Below are 18,649 nucleotides of genomic sequence, written 5' to 3' on the forward strand. Positions count from 1 at the left end.
CTATGATTCCAAAGATCTGTAGACACCATCTCTGCTGTAGAGTAAGTCAGGCCCCACAACTTCTCTGCTCCAATTCTCCTTCCCTGGTCTTAAACCAGAGTGGAACAGACACCAGGGTGGCAGCTCCTACATAAAAAATCATGTAGACCATGAGGTATTCTGCAGTAGGAGATGCTCCTGTAGGATTTTTTCACTGCTTGGATGTGTGTGTGTATTTACTGTATGTATGTGTGTAGTATGTGTGTGTATGTACTGAATGTGTGTGTACTGTAAGTGTGCATGTAGTACGCGTGTGTGTATCTCACAACCCTTGATGTGTCCTGTTGAGGAAAGGGCTCTGTGACAGTGATCTGCCGAGGGACAGAGAGTAATATCCCAGATGAATGGAGTGATCAGGATCCTCCTGATGTTTTGTCATCTGATCATAAGACTACGTCCTGTAAGATAAAAAAGGATGTTTCGGGGAAATGGGTTATGATACTAGTGTTGCACCAGTGAGGCGGCTTTGTGTTCTGCTGAGATTGTGTTGTATGCTGCAGGCCTGGCCGAGGCTCTCTGTGAGTGTGAAGATGCACGTCTTTGCGATCTGATAAGACTGATGGTGGAGAAGGAAAGCAGGGTTCTCCCTGACGGCCACCGCAGGATGGATTAGTTCCCTGGGGGTGCATAGTACTTCCTCTGTGCCCTTGCCCTGCCAACAAGAATTCAGAGAGAATTAGAACACCATGCTGAAATGCATCTATAAAAAATGTCTGGTTCTCCCACTGACTCCTTTAGATGAAGAGAAAGATGGTCAGCAAATAATCATGTTGACATCCTTCTGTGTGCCCAATTCAAATCAATTTTAATGTCATAAAAACCTAAATAGATTTTTACAAACAACTTCATATTGATAAAATAAATCCCTATTCAATTATATACTCAAATGAACACCTTACTTACACTGTTGACAACTATAAAAAAAGACTATGTAGCAAGCAGGAATGAACACAGCTCGGAGCATTGCAAGGTTTACAAAAAAAAAATTCTAATTGAATTTCTAATTTTCAATTAATACGTTTAACATACCGCTACCAAACACCAAACTTATAGATAACGAAATAGATTGATATCTACAGGTGTATTACTCTGGAAAATTATAACAAAAACTGACATCATTTTTTAACTTACAAGCCATTAGTAAACACAGTTTAGTTAATTACCAGTAATTACACATAACACATTTTGCATTGCACAATGGTGAGGAACTAAAACATCAACACTCAATTCCAGTCTTTCATACCGTCGTCTCACAAATCTAGTCACTTCTACAACGGTAGAGTATCATACAAGTTTCAAGAAACACATCAGAGACTGCAAACAACAATCTTGCTAAGTCACTTCTTATAAGATTGACATACATTTGGTCAATGGAGCATTCCCTAGCCAATCCTCTGTTTGGATATCTATGACCGACCATATGGCTGATGACATGTCTTGTGTGTGCGCTGTATTTCATACAACCCATACAAGCCTGACCAGCCCAATAATTCTATATCTATGTTTATGGCTTTATGCTACCCAGTAAATACATTTAAAAACTATGAAGCAACCGGTACTTGTGAAACGTCCATACAGGGTTGAAAAGTAACAGTGAATCCGATCAATAATTTAACCTCAAGTGAAACCATTCCACAGGAGAAACAGAACATATAATTTCTTTTTTCATTTGGTCTGGTCGGCCAGGATGACTAAATGGAAATGTTCTGCTGTAATTAAAGTCAATTAAATCCAGGCGGTGTCAGGCTTGGTGGCAGGACCATGACTAAGAGCTGTTAACTGTCTGCCAGATCCAGTAAACCCACCTGTCCAGCAGCTCTGTCCTCTCAACTGGAACATCCACCAGTTTCATTCCAATATGCACATTCTTTGTTCACTGTCAATAATGCAATTCAGAATGAGGCATTCGGAATGTTGGCTGAAGTTGTAGAGTGCAGATTAAATGACGTATGAATGGCTGTCTCAGATGTTTTGGGATGCTATGTCCACAAAAACAAACCAGTAATGTTTTTTTGTGTCTCTCTCTCACGTAGGTAGCCAGATTGCTGACAGATGTGAGATGAGGATGTGTGTTGATGTGTTGGCTCGTAAATCCTGAGTGATTCTAGGGGGAACATTTTAAACTGGCTTCACAGCCTTGTATTGCAAACAAATGTCATTCCTCACATTACTGTTTTTGGAGAAATCAGGAATTTTGCCAAAAGAAATCCCTAAAAGTTTAACTTGAAATTCTTCTTAACGTTCTTATTTCTTCTTTTGATGAAGCTGGGGAAACCATTCAATGTCCAGATTGTTATACAGACCCACTGTAACCCAACAAGGGGGTTCATGTGTTATGAGGCCGATGGCCTAGCCTCTTAACACACATCTGGAAAACAGCATAATTACCAGTGCTCTCCAAAGAACACATGGTGACAAAGACAAGGATGATGATGAGGATACTGATGGGGATGATAAGGAAGAGTTTGACAATGAATCAGGATGGGGATAATGAATGAGGATGCATAGGGATAATTGTGATTTAAGTGATGATGTCAACAATGATGACAATGAAGAAGACGCTACCTAAGTACAAACAGGAGTTGGAGGGGTCAACCAGGGTTTACCATACTGAGGATGAATCCCAAACATTCCCCTTGATCCCCCCCCTCCCTCAAATACTTGAGTACATCCAAGAGGTTTGAATGAATACAAGCAACATTTCACCTGGCCTATCAGAACGGAAATGTGTGGATACAACGGTCTCGGATTTACTTAAGAGTCTCGGTGTTCGGGGTCAGGGCGAGGGTCAGGTCTGGTTTAGGGTTGAACGCTGGGGTAGATCCAGGGACATGCTGCAGACCGCTAGCTCTGTCAGCCGGTGGAGGAGTACGGTGTGTCGCTGTGGTAGTTGTAGTCAGGGCACACCTTCTGAACCAGTTTGTAGTCAACACTGTAAAAGGCGATGTAGATGCAAATTACTTTGAAGGGCTTGGAGCAGAGCCAGGAGACGTGGCTCTGGGTCTGCTCCTGGTAGCACACCTTGGACGGGTCGAAGCTGCACAGCGCTGTCTTCTTGTTCCGGTCTGTCTTTTCGTATTCGATGCGACAGTTGAAAGCTTTGGAGTCTTTGGTCTCCAGCGTGGACTGCTGAGCCGCCTCGAACTCCACCACCTTGGAGGGCGGGACCAGGCTGACGGACACGTTCCCCAGCCCCGTGGAGTTGTGGCGAAAGTATACGCTGAAGGTGCCGTTCCCGTGATCCACAATTTTCCCTGTGATCAGCAGGTTGAGCTTCACCGTCTTGATGTTGGAGTGGAAGTCGCCCCAGCCAAACATCTTTTTGAATTTCCCTGTCTTCACGATGGGCCTGCGTTTAGTTCTGGCCTGCGCCGCCTGGACATCTGTCTGGTTAGATAACCAGTCCCAGAAGTCCTCCATGCTCTCCACGTATGCCATGTCCCTGGCGCTGCTGTGCAGCCCGGCAGGGCCCTTGGAGAACAGTCGCAGGGGGTTCAGGACGCCCGGGCTGGCCCCTGTGGGAGAGAACTTCTGTTGGTTCTCCCCTTCCCCCCATCCCATCACCTCCGTCTGGCCAGCCGGCCTCCTCCTGCAGCTCACCTTTGGAGGGGGCAGAGAACAACACAACAAAAGGGGGGGTTAGGCAACTTGAACTGCAAACAGGCAAACTCCTCTCGTACATTAACAGACTGCATCCTGCAGCTCCTAGTAGCAATTTGTGAAACGGAATGAATATTTATGTGGTTTAAATGAACTGAAGACAAAACCAACAACAGAACATAATGACACTGGATTAAGATGGAGGGGGGAGGGAAGGAAACCCTTGCATCAACACTCGTCTACAGATGTCTATTCATTCAGACACTCGTTTCTTCAATCCAACAGACAATGTGACAGTTTACCAATGACCCCCATCACAGACAAGGAGCCCACACCAGACATACTGAGACATCCCAGCATCAAACGGAACAATGCAGGATGTGAACTTTGAAAGTTTCAAAGGAAGAAGCAGTAATACAGACAACACTGATCCCTTGTACCTCCCAACCCCCTCAGAGCCAGGGGCCTCCCTGGTCCACTTCAGATAAAACTTTAATAACTCACGATAATAAGTTGAGCTCGTTTTATTGGTAATTAGCTGTGCCTGCGTTCCCCAGGCCTGGTTGTAGGGATCACTGAGAGAGACAGATGGAGGAAGCTCTGAACAGGAGCTGTTTGAAATCTTCCAAAGCAGCTTCCCAGTATTTCCAACCTAATTATAATTCTTGCTGTAAGCTTAATTGAAGCACATGTGTGCACAGCTAACAAACCAGCCCCCCCCCCCCTCCCCCCCCCTCCCCCCCGCCACGTTCCAGAGTTTGTTGATTGTTGCAACATAATAACCTACTGTACCTATCAGGTTATTATGTAGAACACAAGCCTCAACATTGTTTTACATTGAATTATTAAAACTGTGTGATATATTGTAAAGTCACTTGTTACCAGACTGCTGCTGTGTGCCTTCCTCAACAGTCCGTCTGCGCCTGACGCACCTTAATGGGGCTGACAGGGTTTAATAACTTGGCAGTTTGGGAGCTCCGCCACGTGTAATGCGAAATCGATGCGTCTCCCACGCGTGGAGAGCTGTTTCCATTCATCAGGAATCACTGTGCCTAATTAAGACAGGACGTCGACGAAAACATGATTGACTGTGAACACATAATGTAATAATGTCGCTTTGTAGCTCATCTAATTCAAAGGCATTTAATCGACGAATATAAGCGACTTCTTGTTGACGTGTGATTTGGCTCGTGGTTTTGGTTTAGAGAATAAATTGTCAGACATGGCATAAAGGGTTGGGCCTATGTACATTTCGATGTTTTTATGTATATACTAAGTATATTATCTGTGTAGTCTGCCATGACCGCCAAAGGACAATTCCCATCGGGGCGCAGAATTGTTTTCTATTCTTTTCTAATGTTATTTTGAATTTAGTCAATGTGACTCCAGATCCTCCACCAACCTTAGTATAAAAATAACATTTATTCACTTAATCTTACTGCAGAAGAGCGCACTCTTAAGGGATTATAATATCACCTATATTTCTGCTTCTCATTTTGAACCTCATACCGGGTGATTTCAAAACCGAAACAAGGATGTGTATCTCACACTTCCAGCTAAAACGTCAGGTGATGTTTCTACCAGATGATTAGAATGGAAATGAGGAAGGAGTTAAGTATGATGAGCAACTGGGTAAATTGCAGTGACAACACTGGGGATCATGAGGAGGATATCAAGTACTTAAATGCCTTGAGAGAAACCAAACACTGAGAACATGAAAGCCTGGGTCTGACACTATCTCCCTCTTTCTATTTGTCTCCCTCTCTACTTCTCTCTCTCCTCTCCCTTTCTTCCTCTCTCTCTCTTGCTCTCTCTCAAACAAACATACACAATTGGTTGTTTGTACGTTTGTGCATCTCTGTGTGTGCTGAACAAGAATGGCAGGCAAGGTCTAATGAAGGAGAATTCACAAAATCTTAATTAAGATTTCTTAATCGCAGCTGCTTTGCTGAAGGCGTTTCAGGGCAACTTGGCTTAAAACAAGACAGTATTATGATAATAATCCCAGACTTATTACGTTGGAAACCTCAGTCATTATTCAAGTGTTCAAGGCAGAATGATTACCTGCAAACATAGGGAAATGCCTCAAATTCATGCAGGTGTGCTCTGTCAAGACAACAGCTGTGTTGACACATGTCTGCTGAGTGTACAAGAACCCTTAAAGGACTCTATATACTCCAGTTTTGTATGTGTATGTATGCACGTTTGCAAATGCTACGCAGGTGAGACGTGCATAAAATATGCACCAAACGAACAGCGGACACGGACAACAGCCACCCTACATGAACTTAGCGTGAAGTACACTACAGTCCACCTTTGATTGACTCATTCTACCATGTGCCGTGTGTCTCTAGATGATGTCCAGAGAAGGTCTGGGTTGGAGGAATGTCTGAGAAAGCGATAGCCGCCACACAATGGTCAAGATGAATCAGCTCAGTCGTCGGCCTGTAATGAGCATTACGGAGCACGCTATCTGGACTCCCTTGGGGAGACATATCTTTTAGAGCCCTGACATAAAGGTAATTGCCACGGTGACCAGAAGTAGCCTCTAGAAAGTTATTAAGAACTCAAAGGCATCTGGCGGGTTGTGTCATCTAGTGAGGCCACCGTTCAGAATGGTGTTTTGAGGTGCGGCGACACAGTGTTCCACAGTGATGGGTTCCCGGCCCCGGGCCTCTCAAGCGAGCTGGATAGTTCGATGGCATCGGATTCCTTTATCTATCCATCTCTCTCTCTTTCTGTCTGCATCTCTCTCTGTCTCTTTCTCACACTCTCCATCTCTTGTTTTCTCTCTCTCTCCCCCTCAGTTCTTCACGATCTGTGTGTGTGTATATGTGTGTGTCTCTCTCTCCCTCTCTTCGTGCCTTTCTTCTGTCATGAATAAACTAGAACTGATGAGAACATGGCACCTGTTTGTTAGTAGGGATTTGTTCTCTGAGTTTTTGGGGAGGTTTCTGCTGAGGTTTTCAGTGAGCTTGCACCAGTATTACTTTCATTTTGTTTCTCTCCCTTTGTTTTGAAAGCCTGGAAAATAAATGTGGTTGTTGTCTTTCCAGTCTAAATTTCACCTGAACATAAGGCTGTGTTCCGTGTCTGGGGAGAATAGTCTCAGATATCTTCCTCATAATAAACAAAATGGGCAATTAACCCACTCACTGGTCCAGGAAGAACACTTCTGACGATGTGCACTGTGCTTCATGGATTCATCTGGGCAAATAGACCTCACTTTTGTGGTGCAATCCATTTCTCTGCTAATTTTCTTTGTCTGGGGCTTCATTAACTTAATGCCTTTCTTCAAAGTAAAACACAGTCTGTCCTGTATAAATAGATGTCTCACCTCAGTGTCTCTGCCTCATACCATGTCATCTGTGCCTTCCTGTCTGAGCTACAGATATATTGGAATGTCTTCAGTGGTCAGTCAGTGGCCTAGAATGGCCTAAGCATACACACACACAAACACACAGCTAACAAGCATGCATGCATGCATATACACACACACTGGATCACACATTTTTGGTGAGAAAATGCAGCTTATGTTTTCAGGAATCAAACATGACATTCACATGAAGCCCTTCTTCTCCTCTGACTTGCCTTCTCCCTTCCCTCCTTCCCCGTTTCTCGCTTCTCCTCCCTCTCTTCTCCCCCAGCGTCAGCCCTCCATCTCCTTCTCCCTGAACGTTACTGGGTATTTCATTTGTAATGATTCACATAAAGAGCCGGTTCCAGGAGAGAGGGCCCCGGGGGGCTCCCAGGCTGCCCAAGGCTTGAGTCTACATGCTCCTGAAGAATAGATTGCTGGTGTGATGGCTGCAGCAGTCTCCCGCTCCAGAGCCATCACTCTTAATCACAGAGCGGCTTCAGTCGGCCTCAACGCCAAGGAGCATCACAGCCCGGCCGTGGATCCACACTATCAGCCCTTCCTGACAATGGAGCTCAGGGTCCTGTCTGTGTGTGAGAGTGTGTGTGTGTTGTAACTGTGTGAAGTATGTGTGTTTATGCAAGTGTGTGTCGTGTGTGTGCTGTATGTGTCTCAAGTGTGTTTGTTATTTGTTGTGTGTGTGTGTGTGTGTTGTGTGTGTATGTCTGGAATGTGTGTAGAACGTGTCTACTGTCAATAATCCCTGCCGTCATCACCACCTAAGTCTGGGTGTGAGATACACCACCACACGGCCATGTCAAACGCCAGAGCTGTCAGTCACTTGCTCCCTCGTGCCACAGGTCCAACACGGACTTCAGAATCTCATTTAATGCATCATTAAGTGTTTAAGAACGCAAATATGAGTGTTTAAATGGCAGGGGTTTGTGATTACATGGTTGTAGGTACTGATGGATGCTCAAAGGTCATTGCCGGATTGAGTCCATGTAAAACACTCAGCTTGGTGTTCTATGATCTTTATCTGATTATGAATCATTTCTATTAGTCCACACAAACATGATTTCATCAAATACTCTCACCGGCATTTTATACATTTCATACTCTATGTATAACCTATACATCATATACATGCACCCACATACACACGCATACAAACACACGTTTACAGTGTGGATGGAGGGTGTTGAATTGTTATGTGGGTTAAGTCTTTTTTACAGTGTTGATGGACTAAGCGGATTTGTGAAGTGTGATTAGCTGGCAGTTGATATTAGAATCACAGCTCATTCATTCTCTATCTGGATATTGAAAACTGTGGATGAACCCAGATTCAGTTAACTGGGATCAACGCCAACGCAGGGTGTGAACCTCAACATGTGGATGACGAGACCCCCTCCACTGGGCCCAAGGAGGCAGGAGGAACGGAGCCGTCAGGTAATCTGGAATGCTGTTGTTATCTCAGCTCCTGCCATGTCTGACAGCTGCAAAGCCCTGAACACTTCACTTTCCTGCAGGTGTTACCTTTCAACGCATCATCACTTTCATAATCCCCTTACACGGCCAAAGCACCTTCTCCACCACCCTCACACCTGACACCAGCATGGCTGATAGCGGGGATTGGAGGGGATCAGAAAACTGTACACCATTAATGGGATGAATTACCCTTGATGCTTTGATTTTGTAGATTTCTTCCTCTATGATTAATAACTACAGAGAGTGCGGTCTACAGTTACACACAACTTTATACAGAGAACGTCTGTTCTTCTTAATAAGCTGCGTGGAACGTCCTCCTGTCATACTTCATATAGAGTAATTTTCTTTTTCTCAGAAACTGCACATCTGTGTTTGTTTTTGTTCTTCAGATCCGTAAACATAAACACAATGCCATATTCAAATGTTTCAGGTGTTCCTCCTTGATTCTGCTCACATGATCGTTCCTAACGGTTCAGCTCAATTTGACAGAGAAAATGTTTCTGTTCTCAGAGTAAATCAGCCTCTGACGGATGTCTGAGAGACAGCTTGCTTTGAAGCAGAAAATAAGAAGAAAAAAAGGCATTGCTTCCATTTTTCTCAGCAGTAGTGAAGACAGGTACTTCATAAGAAATATGCAGAGACAGAGAGCGTCTGACAGCGCTTTGTTGGCCTGAAAATGACAAGCTGAAAGAGAGGCCTCAAAGAACCGGCGGGGGGACGAAAAACGAAAACACAGGGAATAATCAGAGCCAGATTTATAACGCTTATTCTAAAGCTGCCACGTCTTGTCTTGTAGAAGAAAGCCATACAGATTTAATTAAAGAGGTCAATCATTTTACAAAGCCCTGACATGTATTGTGATTGCCCTTCCCAAACAGCAGGTGGTGATTAGTGCAGTCATGCCAGAGACGGTCTGAGGGAGTCGTGTGTAGAGAGAATACTGTAGCTAACTATCAGAGGGGTGCTGGAGGGCCACGTCCTGATTACTCAGCCCACAAACGTGTGCGAAAGTTCTGTAGGGTTGTAAAACCTCTCAGATTAGAGGTCATCCTGTTGTTTTATCTGAACAAACTTCCACATAGTCACCAGCAAGTCTTATAGTAAAATTGGCCTATGGGATGCTTTTACAGGACTCTAGACTAGTGCCGTAGAACTATGAGCTAGTCTTACAGGACTTTGGCCTAGTGCTGTATAACTATGGGCTAGTCAGTCCCCCCAGGATTTCGCTAGCCTTGTTTGTGATAGTTACGGGCAAAAATTCCAGATTTTGCGGGAGCAAGTGAAAGTTGAGATAAAAAGTTGCGAATTTCCCTCTTTGTAATTTAAATTGAGTTATTGGTAAAAACAAGCAATTAATAAACAAACATTCATTAAAGAATAAAACCATTGAGAAATGGCACGTCCCGCCTCCTGCCAGTGGCATGTACTACCGATGCCACGTGCAAGTTAAAGATTTAACCAGTGTTGGGAAAGTTCACTTTCTACATGAACTAGTTCAGTTTATAGTTCACACATTTTAAAATGAACTGGTTCAGTTCATAGTTTATAATTAAAGATGTTGAACTAAGTTCACAGCTCCAAAATAGGAACTAGTTCAGTAATTTTTTTCCATATGTTGCGAGCTATAATTTTTCTAAATTATTTCCACAGCCCATATAGAACCACAGACAGCAATTATTTTATTAGTTTAACGCTAAAACTATGCGTCAGATTTCATCTTCATATCCAATTGTTAATCCTTATCCAACCAGGATTTGCATTCTCATTGAAGGGCGGAATCTCCCTTTTTTTAACAAAAAAGATTGAAATCTGTCTGCAATACCGCTCTCGGCCTCTACACAACTTCGGCGCTCTCACGCTTGCCAGGCATAAACAGTAGAAAAAAGCACACGCAGCGATTAGGTGCGTTCGACTTCATGCAGCGCCGGCATCGCCTGCAGCCCGGCTTACTTGAAGCAGCCAATGGCATTCTCAGCTTTAAGGCAGCTGGCTGTAGGCGCCGCCGGCACTGATGAAGTCGAACACACCTATTGACTGGTTGGGCAACCCTGGATACAGGACTCTTAACGGTGTGGTTTTTGCCTGGAAGTCTCTAGAAATCTGGCACCTTATTGAACAAAATTAAAAAGAGTGAAAAAGAGTTCACAGACACCAGAATGAATGCGTTCACAGTATCGTTCAGGCAGTAGCCTAATACAGTACGTTGAGTTCAAGTTCATGAACTTTCGTTCAATGAACGCGTCCAGGCGCAACACTGGATTTAACACCTACCGGAGAGAGTGGTGGTGGGAGACGACGATGATTGGTCTAAGTTGCGGAAAAATTGCGGTGATTGGTTAAAATGGCAACGTTGCGCTGAATTCGCGGGGATTCGTTGAATTTGCGTGAATTGGTGCGATCGCAACATCGCGAATTCCTGGAGGGTCTGGCTAGTGCTACAGGACCATGGGCCTGTGCAGGGCCGGCCCAAGGCATAAGCGAACTAAGCGGCTGCTTAGGGCCCCCTAGGCCACCAAAGGGCCCCCAAGAGCACATTAAATTACAGTTTAATGTACTGTGTTTTTTTTATTAAACGCTGCTCTCATTTTAATGTTGCACCAAAAATGAACATTGAGTATTAAAATCCGCCCCAGAAATACGGTAGGGGTAGCCGTTCCTGAAATACCTAGTAGCGGCATGTCATTTCAATGAACATTCTATTGTGTTGCACTAGGGGTCCACTATTGGCTAAATATGTTTCAAATATTATATCAACATACCTTACTAAGCAAATTATTCTAGCTAGCTAGAAACTAGCTGATATTCGGGAAGGGAAGTTTACGAAAAAATAGCCAGACGAAATAGCAGTCTAGCCCAAAACGAATAGCAGTCTAGCCTATTGCTAACGCCTGTCTAGATAATCTATTGAAAGAACTGGAGAAGCAGATGCTCTTGCGTTAGCAAGCTAAACTAGTTAACACGCTACGGTAGGTAGTCTAGGTGTTTTCACTATCTAGCTGTACACTCCTTGCAAATCAGCGTTAATAAAAAGCAGATGAGATAGAGCTAGCTAGTCTAACTAACATTGACATTTGCTTGTTGCTAAATCTGTGATTTAGAAGACCGTACTGTTGAAACTATTTAAGAACATTTAGTGTAGCGAACTAACACGTTAGCATGCTAGCGCAGCTAGCCTATAATACCGTATTTCTTCGATTAAACGTTGCCCTCAAATAAACGCTGCCCTCAAATAAACGGCGCACCACAAATGAACAATGTGTAAAAAATTGAAGTTTAATTGAATAAATGGGCCCCCAGATAAATTCAGCTTAAGGCCCCATAAAGGCTTGGGCCGGCCCTGGGCCTGTGTTACAGGACTATATGCTAGTCTTATATAAATATGGGCTAATCTAATTTGACTATTTTGTGGTTACTATTTCAATTGTTTATAACTGTAAAGTTGTTGGCAAGGTGCAGTTTTATGAATATCATTGTCAAGTAGTGGTGCAGTTTGTGTGTCACAGGGCGTAGAATACTATATAGGGTAGAGTACTGCTAGTTTAGTACTGATACTGAAGTACTAATACTAAGGTAGAGTACTACTATTAGAATATTGATACAAAAGTATTGATACTATGTTAGAACCAGTGTACTGATACTAGAGTACTAATACTAGAGTACTGATGCTACGGTACAGTACTGATACTAGAGTACTAATACTACGACAGAGTACTGATATTAGAGTACTAATACTAGAATACTGATACTGAGGTAGTGAACTGATATTACAGTACTGATGCTATGGTAGAGTAGTAATACCAGAGTATTAATACTAAGGTATCACTGATACAACAGTACTGATACTAGAGTAGAGATACTGAAGCATTGATATGAGAGTCCCGATATTGGAGTACTGATATAAAAACACTGATACTAAAGTACTACTACTAGAGTACTGATACTAGAGTACTGATAATGGAGTACTGATACTAGAGTACTGATAATGGAGTACTGATACTAAACTGCTGATACTAGAGTACTGATACTATGGTAGAGTCCTGACATCAGAGCACTGATACTACGGTAGATTACTAATACTAGAGTACTGATACTAGAGTACTGATTCTACAGCACTGATACTACAGTAGAGTACTAATACTGTGCTCGAGTACTAATACTAGAGTACTGATTCTAGATACTATGGTAGAGTACTAATACTGCAAGGCTCCAGAACAGCTTACTGAGAACAGGTCAGGACCATAGAATACATGATCAGATAGGGAGTTTGCATTGGGTGGCCTACATACCGTGGTGGCTCGATTTCAATTGAAGCAGTTGACTCAACAGTGAAAACACTGTCAATTTATGTCAACAATTTGATGACTTTCAATCATGTCAGCCTTTCTCTTAGGTTGGAATCTGATCCACGTTGAAAGGAATTGATGGATTAACTGCAAATGCACCCAATTACGATTGATCATTTTACAGATAATCAGGTCTAGCAGTTGTTTTGCTGCATTTTAAGAATTTCAGACGGGAAAATGAACAGCTGCCTTTGATAGACGGTGACAAAAAACATAACATGAGGCTTGAAAATGTCACAGACTGACAGTATTGTTTATGAAGGATTACCCAGTCCGGCCCTCTGGCTACAGAATGTGACCCCAATATGGGTACAGATACACATCAGTAGAGAATAAGCTCCAAAATGATTCCTGGAAAGCAGCGCATCTCCTGTCTATACAGACCAACTCACTCAAATCCACGTTTAATCACTTCCTGAGACGTTTCCCAGCCAAACTCGCTATTTCACCACAATTTCTTTTTTTCTTTCTTCCCCTCGTTTCCCCCATTTTTTCTGGTGCCCTAAAAGTTCCTGCCTGCCTCTCTCGCTCTCTTACAAGGCAAATCCTGTGAGGGGTTGATGTGAAGACTGGACTAAAGAATATAAACAGCGTTTTTATTGTCCAGAGGGAAAGGGAGGTCTGTGAAAGAGACGAGGACCTTATCGCAGCCCAGCAGCTCTGTAATTCGCCGCCATGATAAAGTGGCGGAGCGAAAAACCGTACAAGGCTGGCACAATCCAAAGACGGATTAGGTTCTTGTGACATAAGCTTCCTGAAAAACTAATCAATCAGCCCATGCAGTATTATCAGAAGCATGAGATTAAAGGGCTTTTTCTAATCCCCACACTCAACATTTTATTACACGTTTTTTAGTATAAATTGCATTTAAATATACAGTAAATAAATAATGAAATAACAGCTAATTGAGCATGAGGAACAGGGGAACACATACTGGGCCCCTGCAGACAGTACATGAGTGGAATTTAAGTTTCTGGAAAAAACTATTGTCTTTGCTAGAGCCCTTTTCTGATTTGAAGAAAACAGTGCAGTCTCTGTCTGACACTGTTTGAACTGAGCAACAAACAAAATACAGGATAACATATTTGCAACGCTACCAATCAATAGAGTTCTATGAATTGTACAATTCTGTGTTTTCTATTACAATATTATGTACATGTATATGGACCGCTCCTTGCCTCTAACCACTTAAATACTGTCAGAACTGTGCTCTTCTGATCCTTGATTATCTGCTGTAGTTACTATATGCACTATTTGTATTTGGATAAAAAATGTCCAATATAATGTATGAAGTGTAAAAAATATTGTTAAATATAAGGTGTTAAATATATTAAGATACTTTCAGCTCCTGTCTTTCAGAATTACACAATGATGAACTGCTTCCTTCCAGAACAGAGCTGAACCACTCCTTCAGAGCCTTCTCCCATGAATCAGTGCACATCACAGTTGCAGCGCTACTGCAGTGGAGTAGCCGGCTTTTCACCCACGGCTAGGCTGTTCTGCTTCCATTCCTTCTCACTCTCCCTCTTTAATGCACAGCCCTTGTCTCTGCTCAGTCTGGGCCTCTGACAATCAGTGTCTGTGTTCTTGCAGCCCTGGGGAGACATCGCAGTGTTTCATGCTATTGAGCTCTCTGGCATTGGCTTCATGGATGGTTTTGTTGTGACAAAATATTGCCCAGCAGCTTTGTGGATAGATGCTAGTAAGATGCAGGGAAGTAATGGACTCTGTCGCTGTCTTCTCGCTGGTATAATCCCGGCCTGTATTGCATTACCAGCGTCAGCAAACACGGAAATCAACAGTCTGAACGGGAAGGGAAAGCATTCGGGGAGAGCAGAACTCAAGTGGGTTTTTGTCCATGTGTACATTGTTCTGCCGTCAGTTCTCTTAGGCTGACAGCTGCAGATGTCATAGGAAGAATGGTCCCTCCCATGAAAGACCTGACCCTCTTATCTTTCCCTAGGGTACAGGGCACAGATGCAGGGAACACACTACTAGTATAAGAATCATGATCTTTGTGTGTGTGTGTTTATGTGTCTATGAGTATCTGTATGTCTATGTGTGTAAGGTTTGTGTGTGTGTTTGTACCAGTCTGTGAATGTGTGCGTGTGTGTATCCGTATTTGTGTACAATGTGTGTGGTGTGTGAGTTGACGGTGGACTGGAGACAATATGTGGCCAGCCATATAGAGGGGGCTGCTGGGATGAAGCCCAGTGAGGCATAGCTGCCGGTCCCCTGGGAGCCAGGCTCCCCATGGAGGTCTCGCCATAGACCCCCACAGTCACACCGCCTGCTACCAAGCCTCACCACAGTACAAGGGGATATAGTGTTTGAATCACAACCCGTCTAATCTACGAGCAATACTTCATGTATATTATATTTATCTAACATTTCAATGTGAAGGTCAGATTGTTAGGTTTTCCACCTACTAGCTACTAGGTTAATGTATCATTTAATTTCCCTGAATCACAGGATCTTGCTTGGTATACTTCAGTTATGCAATGAAAAAAACACCATTAGGTCACACAAGTCTTAGATCTTAAGAGGAACAATATCCTGTGGTAAATAAAAAATAATTTCCTCAGTATTTACATGGGTTTATCATCCTCCAACTAAATTACATTATAAGAAAGAAAGACAGATAGCTTGGAGAAAGCGCTTCTAGTTTCAATGGGTCACAGTAACAACGGTCTTTATCACAGGGTCGGATCTCCTTTGATGCTGGTCTCTCACTGGTGTCTCTCTTAAAACACTTGACTTTCACCTTCAAAGACAGATCAGTTGGGATTACAACAAGAGGTTAAATAGTACTCAAATTCATCTGTGAAAAAGGATCTAGTTGGTTGGTATTTATCAGTCGTGCCTAAAGAGGACATTTTTAAATGATTAGCTGTTGAAAGTGATCTTGAAAGTGATAGAATAGAAGAGTGAGCTGTTTTAAACACCTGACCATTCTTAGTCTGAGTGAAAATATGATTTGAAATAATGTGGTCCATCACAATCATCACATGCCACTAACAAGTCTGACAATGTTCATGTACTGGTTAATTAGCAGAATCAGGGAATTTATCAAAAGAAAATCTATATTCTCATTTGTAACCATTTATTTTAGAATAATAAAAACTAAGAGTGATTAATTCATTGGTGTCTTCCATGAACAAATTATGGTTGGATTTAGATGTTAGTTGTATAATTTCAATCATAAGGTGTCATAAATTCTAAATTGAACATGAATGTAACATTACAAGTTAACATAATGTTATTTTCAACAAAAATGCAGTTATTTATAGTGGATCATTTGTAGCATATCTGCCCTATTCCGGTCCCCCAAAAAAATGTAATAAAGGGGTCCAGAGCTACGTAAAAATAAATATAATGCTTCATTTAGAGCACAATTAAGAACATTAATTGCAACTTCTGTGTTCATTAACACCATGACAATGCCCTCCATCTTGGTTTATAATTACACGGCTATTAAATAATTACATGGTTATTACAATTTTCCCTAAATACACTATTTGTATGTATCACATCTCATATTCTTGAGATATGTGGCTTTAAAATAATGTATTTGGAAAGTTACAGTATATTTAAAATTAAGTCGAAATTGTTAGTTTGCTTACATCAAAACTCTTCCTTGATAAAATATCTTATATGTTGTTCAATTTGAAAACTGATAGGGAGCTCTTTTTTTTGTTTGATTGAAATGCCGTCTTTGAAGGTAGCAAAAGCTTGAATTTGATTATATACATAGCAAGTCCCTATAATCTACCGCAAACATTTTTTTTTACTAGTAGCCTACCTTTACATTTAAGACATGGATGACTCACCTCGTGGAGCAGAAAGAGGAACAGGAATGTTTGCAGCGTTCTCATCTTCGATAGCCTCTCAACTCTTTTTAAAGACGAGTAATGTTTAAATCCACAGTGGAGTTTTTGGGAGCTTGCAGACGCACGTGCAGATGCATTGCTGTCACTGGCTGCGTGGAGAGCGAGAACATCACAAACACTGTCAACACTATCACATCGCTTACTTGTTCTATTTATCATGATCAAATTAATGTTATGTTCCCACAGCGTCCTTAAAACCATCATGCAAATGATCCCAACAGCTCCTCTTTGGCTATAATTTAAATTGTGGACAAGTGAATTTACATATATTATAAAACCAACTGTAAATTACCTTACCCTCTCCAAAAGGCAATACCTCGGTTAGTTGGGGAAAGCATGCGCACCCATCCTTTCTATACACTTTCAACTGAGAAGCTCCACCAGTTTTCTAAAACGCTCGCGACTTGTGCGGTGATGTTGATTTTCACCGAACTAGAGTGACTTTGCGAATACTATAAAGGAAGAAGCTTCTCTAAATACAATATTGTTACAAAACCTATTTCCAATTACTTCATTTCATGTTCCGATTATGATAATACTTAATCGCCTTGAGGCGAGCATCAAATCCAGCCCAAAAGCTTCTTACAAATTTGCATCTGTCTTGCGCTTTTTCAGTGTTTCGCACCTAACAGTGTCAAAACGCGATTACACACATTGTCTTCGCCAAATTATGTTTTCTAAGCACGAGTTTCGTTGGAGAAGTGCACGGCGTTGCATTGAGAACTGAGTTCCTATTCCTCCTCCTGTTGTCTGTCTAGAGTTGTAGCCTTCAATGCGCATAATACTCCCGCTGTTTGGAGACGCCAATGTCTCCGCGCGTTCAGTAGCACGAGCGAGACAAAGATCTTCCTTTGAGGTCGAACTACCTGAATCCATAGGCTCGTCGTAAGAACCCCGATGCCACTCCCTTCAAGTTTTGGTTGTAGCCCGTGAACTTTTCCCCCCCTTATGGTAACCCTTTAAGTGAACGTTTTTGTTCAATGGCCTATGATTGTCAACTCTAGTGTAGGCTTATGTTAGGCGCTTTGCAATATTCCAGTCATTCGTCATAAATAGGTGTAATAGATCTACACCGCTGGTCACGATACCCTATTTGGAAATACGTTTGTCAGATAGGTTTTGTCTACTGTATTTGATTTCCAAATGCATAAAAAGCAGGCTATGGCTTGAGGTGACAGTGGCCTAGGCATATAAAGCTGTCCAAAGCAAGGTGTTCAGCTAGCTTTCAGCTGTTTTCAGCTATCAAATCATACTTGTAACTGAGACAATCGTCTAATTGGACCTTTATCAAATATAAAAATGAGTCCGTCTCAAATTTGGCAAAGCTCGTTCAAGGTATAAGATAATTCATTTATTTGACTTTATCACCCCCTTGTGGTTAAAGTAGAAACATTCTCTCAAACTTCACTAGAATCAGAATAAGAAGGGGCTGTATACATTGGCGGAAATCCCGGGGGGGGACACGACCCCCCTAGCCTGGCTGCCAGCCCAACTTCTCCCCGCCCACAAAAAGATTTGGTCTTGAAGTTGGGTCTGGAGGGTCTCTATTGGGGACAACTACAGAAAACTAGAATCGGGACGGACCAATGAAATTGCCAGGGCGGGCTTTATACGATGATGGACAGATGATCAACAGTAACCTAATCAACAACGTCACGAGGGTTGAATTCGTTTTCAACAAACAACATATTATGTTGCTCTGATTGGTTGTAGGTCTATCCAATTGAGCGAAGAGGCAGTTGAAACACGCCCCGTAGTCACAGCCCAACGGAGAGTTTTCAGACTCATATTCTGACTAGAATTATGAGTATGACAACATCAGACTATGACCCCCCCAATCCTGGGAAGAATATGATTTGCGCCCCCCCCCCCCAATAAATCACTGTAAACATAACTATGTAATTTCAATAACATTAATAATATGCAATTAA

General features: G+C 42.4%; 1 protein-coding gene across 2 annotated transcripts; it reads right to left on the bottom strand.

The window, feature by feature from the left end:
- Positions 1-868: 868 nt before the first annotated feature.
- On the bottom strand, positions 869-17,588 carry nxph2a (neurexophilin 2a). Of its 2 annotated transcripts, none has more exons than XM_047047045.1 (3): positions 17,016-17,588; positions 16,659-16,807; positions 869-3,639 (listed from the first exon to the last, which is right to left on the bottom strand). In XM_047047045.1, the coding sequence occupies exons 2-3, from the start codon at positions 16,701-16,703 to the stop codon at positions 2,893-2,895; spliced, it is 792 nt and encodes a 263-aa protein (XP_046903001.1). In that variant the 5' UTR covers positions 16,704-16,807; positions 17,016-17,588; the 3' UTR covers positions 869-2,892. The 2 variants fall into 2 exon arrangements, with proteins under 2 accessions (XP_046903001.1, XP_046903002.1); XM_047047046.1 differs by having other exon boundaries at positions 17,011-17,588.
- Between the last annotated feature and the right edge of the window lie 1,061 nt (positions 17,589-18,649).

Source organism: Hypomesus transpacificus, chromosome 23 (assembly GCF_021917145.1).
Source record: "Hypomesus transpacificus isolate Combined female chromosome 23, fHypTra1, whole genome shotgun sequence".
Taxonomy (NCBI): Eukaryota; Metazoa; Chordata; class Actinopteri; order Osmeriformes; family Osmeridae; genus Hypomesus; species Hypomesus transpacificus.

Coding starts and splice junctions, on each gene's coding strand:
- nxph2a (XM_047047045.1), bottom strand. CDS start 16,703: ATGAGAACGCTGCAAACATTCCTGTTCCTCTTTCTGCTCCACGAG. Junction 3,640..16,658: donor TCCTCTTTCTGCTCCACGAG/GTGAGTCATCCA, acceptor CCCCCTCCAAAG/GTGAGCTGCAGGAGGAGGCC.